This window comes from Phalaenopsis equestris, unplaced genomic scaffold (assembly GCF_001263595.1).
Source record: "Phalaenopsis equestris unplaced genomic scaffold, ASM126359v1 Scaffold000078, whole genome shotgun sequence".
Classification (NCBI taxonomy): domain Eukaryota; kingdom Viridiplantae; phylum Streptophyta; class Magnoliopsida; order Asparagales; family Orchidaceae; genus Phalaenopsis; species Phalaenopsis equestris.
The window spans coordinates 699,052-701,571 of NW_018164520.1; the positions used below are offsets into that span (position 1 = coordinate 699,052).

Here is a 2,520-nt window from a genome sequence, read left to right on the forward strand (position 1 = left end):
TTTTTTTTTTATTTTGGGTGGATTTTTTTAATATTTTGCATAGAACCTGATTATTAAAACATTGATTGGAGAAGAAGATTTTGAAATAGCTATATTATTAGTTATAAAATTTATCTTTTTTTTTTCTTTTTTGTTTTGTATAATTATTTTTTGGGTTATAAACTGTAAATCTGTAACCACATTATTATAAGAAATAGCTGATGCAGAAATCTTTTTGTGCTAATTTCACGCACAAACCCTATGTAATTTGTAAGAGTATTACATGTGGATGAGCGAGATTAGGTGCAGATTGGTGGTATTGGGGGTGGTAGTGAGATAAATATCACTCCTAATCGCCCTAATACCACAAATTCGCAATGTGAATACGTCACGTAATATTTGCTCCTGTAATTGTGATAGTCAACATAAAATGCTAGTAAGTTTAAGGACATGCACGATACATAACCACCCAATTCTTTTGCATGTACATATCTAACACCTAAACTTTTTATATTTTTATTTTCATATCATTCGCATCACATAAAAAATAGCACATCTCATTTTTAAAAAGTGAAGTCCTTTTTTTATTATGCATAAACATGGTGGCATGTATGTCAAAATTGAAGTTTCTGTTATGTAAATACATAAGAGTTGAGTGTTATGTATGTAAATCTCTTTTTATTATTATTATTGAAAGTTACATTACACTCTTTGCATTATGCCAATTGAAGTGAATGATCGGATCAGTCGTTCAATTCAATTTTGAGATTAATCAAATTTGATTGTAACATTGGTCTATCAAATATCAATTTTAGCCATACGTGCCGTCACATTGGCTGATCAATCAGTGATATTGGCCATTCTTTTTGAAGTATATGAGCATATGATTTCAATTTCGAGCCGTATATCCTGAAATCTAACTGGGCTTGATAAATTTCGATACCGAGTGGAATTTAGCTTTTTATTGGCTCATTAAATATAAGCAATTTAAAAACTGTCGAATCTCTCAAGTTAAACCGAGAGAGAAGTTAGATTCAGATTTTGTTAAATGTAACATGCATATAATTAAATAATTAATACTATTATAATAAAAATGGTAAATTCAAACAAATATTACAATAAAAATGATCTAATGAATACTTATGAAATTTTATTTTTAAAATATGTATTGAAATACTTAATTTTAAGTATTTCAGCGTACTTCAAATATGTTTAAACTCTTCTTGAATTGATGAATTTAGTCGCGACTAACTTGAGTTTGGCCTGTTAACTCATCAAACTGTTTTCATGAGCCACAAGTTGAGCTGAGCGAGAGTTAGCTTGGCTCATGTCCTGCTCATCAGAGCTTAAAATCATGGATTGTAACAAATAATTTAAAATAAGGGCATTTACATATATACCACACAATTCTCAGCTAAATATTTGAAATCATAACCTCACATCAGAAAGGTGATGCATACGGGCACAGATATAAATATCAAAAATTGAGTGTTAGATATGTAAATAGATAAAAATAAGAATTGTGGAGTATGTATATAAATTTCCCAATTAATTATAAAATAAAAAGCAAAAACTAATAATACACAAGGAAACCATAGCAGGAACAAAGCACCAGCAAAGCATTTTTAACACGGCAGATTCTATCTCAACAAAGCTCCGGAATCCCAAATACATGAAAAGGCTTACAGTTCTGATTCTTATTTCGGTTATAAAAGCCTGCAGAAATGATAAATTAGTAATCTTTGGTGCCGAAGTTCTTGCACCACAGCTGCGATGGTATGGGGCGAACTGGGTGATGGGGTCGTTGCTGCATCATACAGTAAAAAGACTTTACCATCAGACTCTATATAATAACAATTGTTACTTATTATTAATAAGCTTCGGTCCTAAGAAAAGATATACGAAGGTATTTACACATTTCTCGTATGTCTACATAGCAAACACGTGAACTTTCAGATTCACATGCCTCGCACTCTGATCTTTGACACTATAAAAAAAAAAAAAAAAAAAATTTGAAAAAAGGGACATTTGCGTATATATACCACCCAATTCTTCCAAAACATAAGAACTGAATGGTATGTGTATGTAAACCTTACAAAACAATAATCAAATCACAACTCTTCTTCATATATAATAAGCAAACGATTTGGACACTTACCAATGAAAATATAACTCAAGAAGATAAGAAATACAACATAAGAAGGGGAAAAAAAAACTAAAATAGGAAGCTCCCCTTAAGCTGGGTTAGGATGTTTGTAAAGACCCGGCTTAGAACTCAGAACAGTGAAGCTACTTAGAGGTAAAGATTTACTGAAGACATCAAAGACTTGAAGATGAGTTGGAATGTAGATTTAAGTGAATAAGGTCTCCATTGACCTTTTCAGAGATAAAATGTATATCAATCTCAATGTAGTTGGTCCTATCATAATGAATAGTATTTTTTTTTGCAATATTAATTACGGCTTAACTATCACAGAACATCTTTATGGGATTGACAATAGAGTGTCAACTCATTTAGCAACCTTTGCAACAACATTCCTT

General features: G+C 30.9%; 1 protein-coding gene across 4 annotated transcripts in view; it reads right to left on the reverse strand.

Annotated features, from left to right (window-relative positions):
* Nucleotides 1-1,506: 1,506 nt before the first annotated feature.
* Nucleotides 1,507-2,520, reverse strand: part of LOC110019797 — a 56,027-nt gene continuing 55,013 nt past the window's right edge. For 2 of the 4 annotated variants that reach the window (XM_020717629.1, XM_020717628.1), the window contains exon 7: nt 1,724-1,786. Coding sequence is in view for 2 of the 4 variants with exons in the window: in XM_020717630.1 (XP_020573289.1) it covers nt 1,528-1,786 (259 nt within the window). In the remaining 2 variants the exon portion in view is untranslated. Of the gene's footprint in view, nt 1,787-2,520 lie in introns of all 4 variants that reach the window. The other 2 variants (XM_020717630.1, XM_020717631.1) reach the window with 2 other exon arrangements.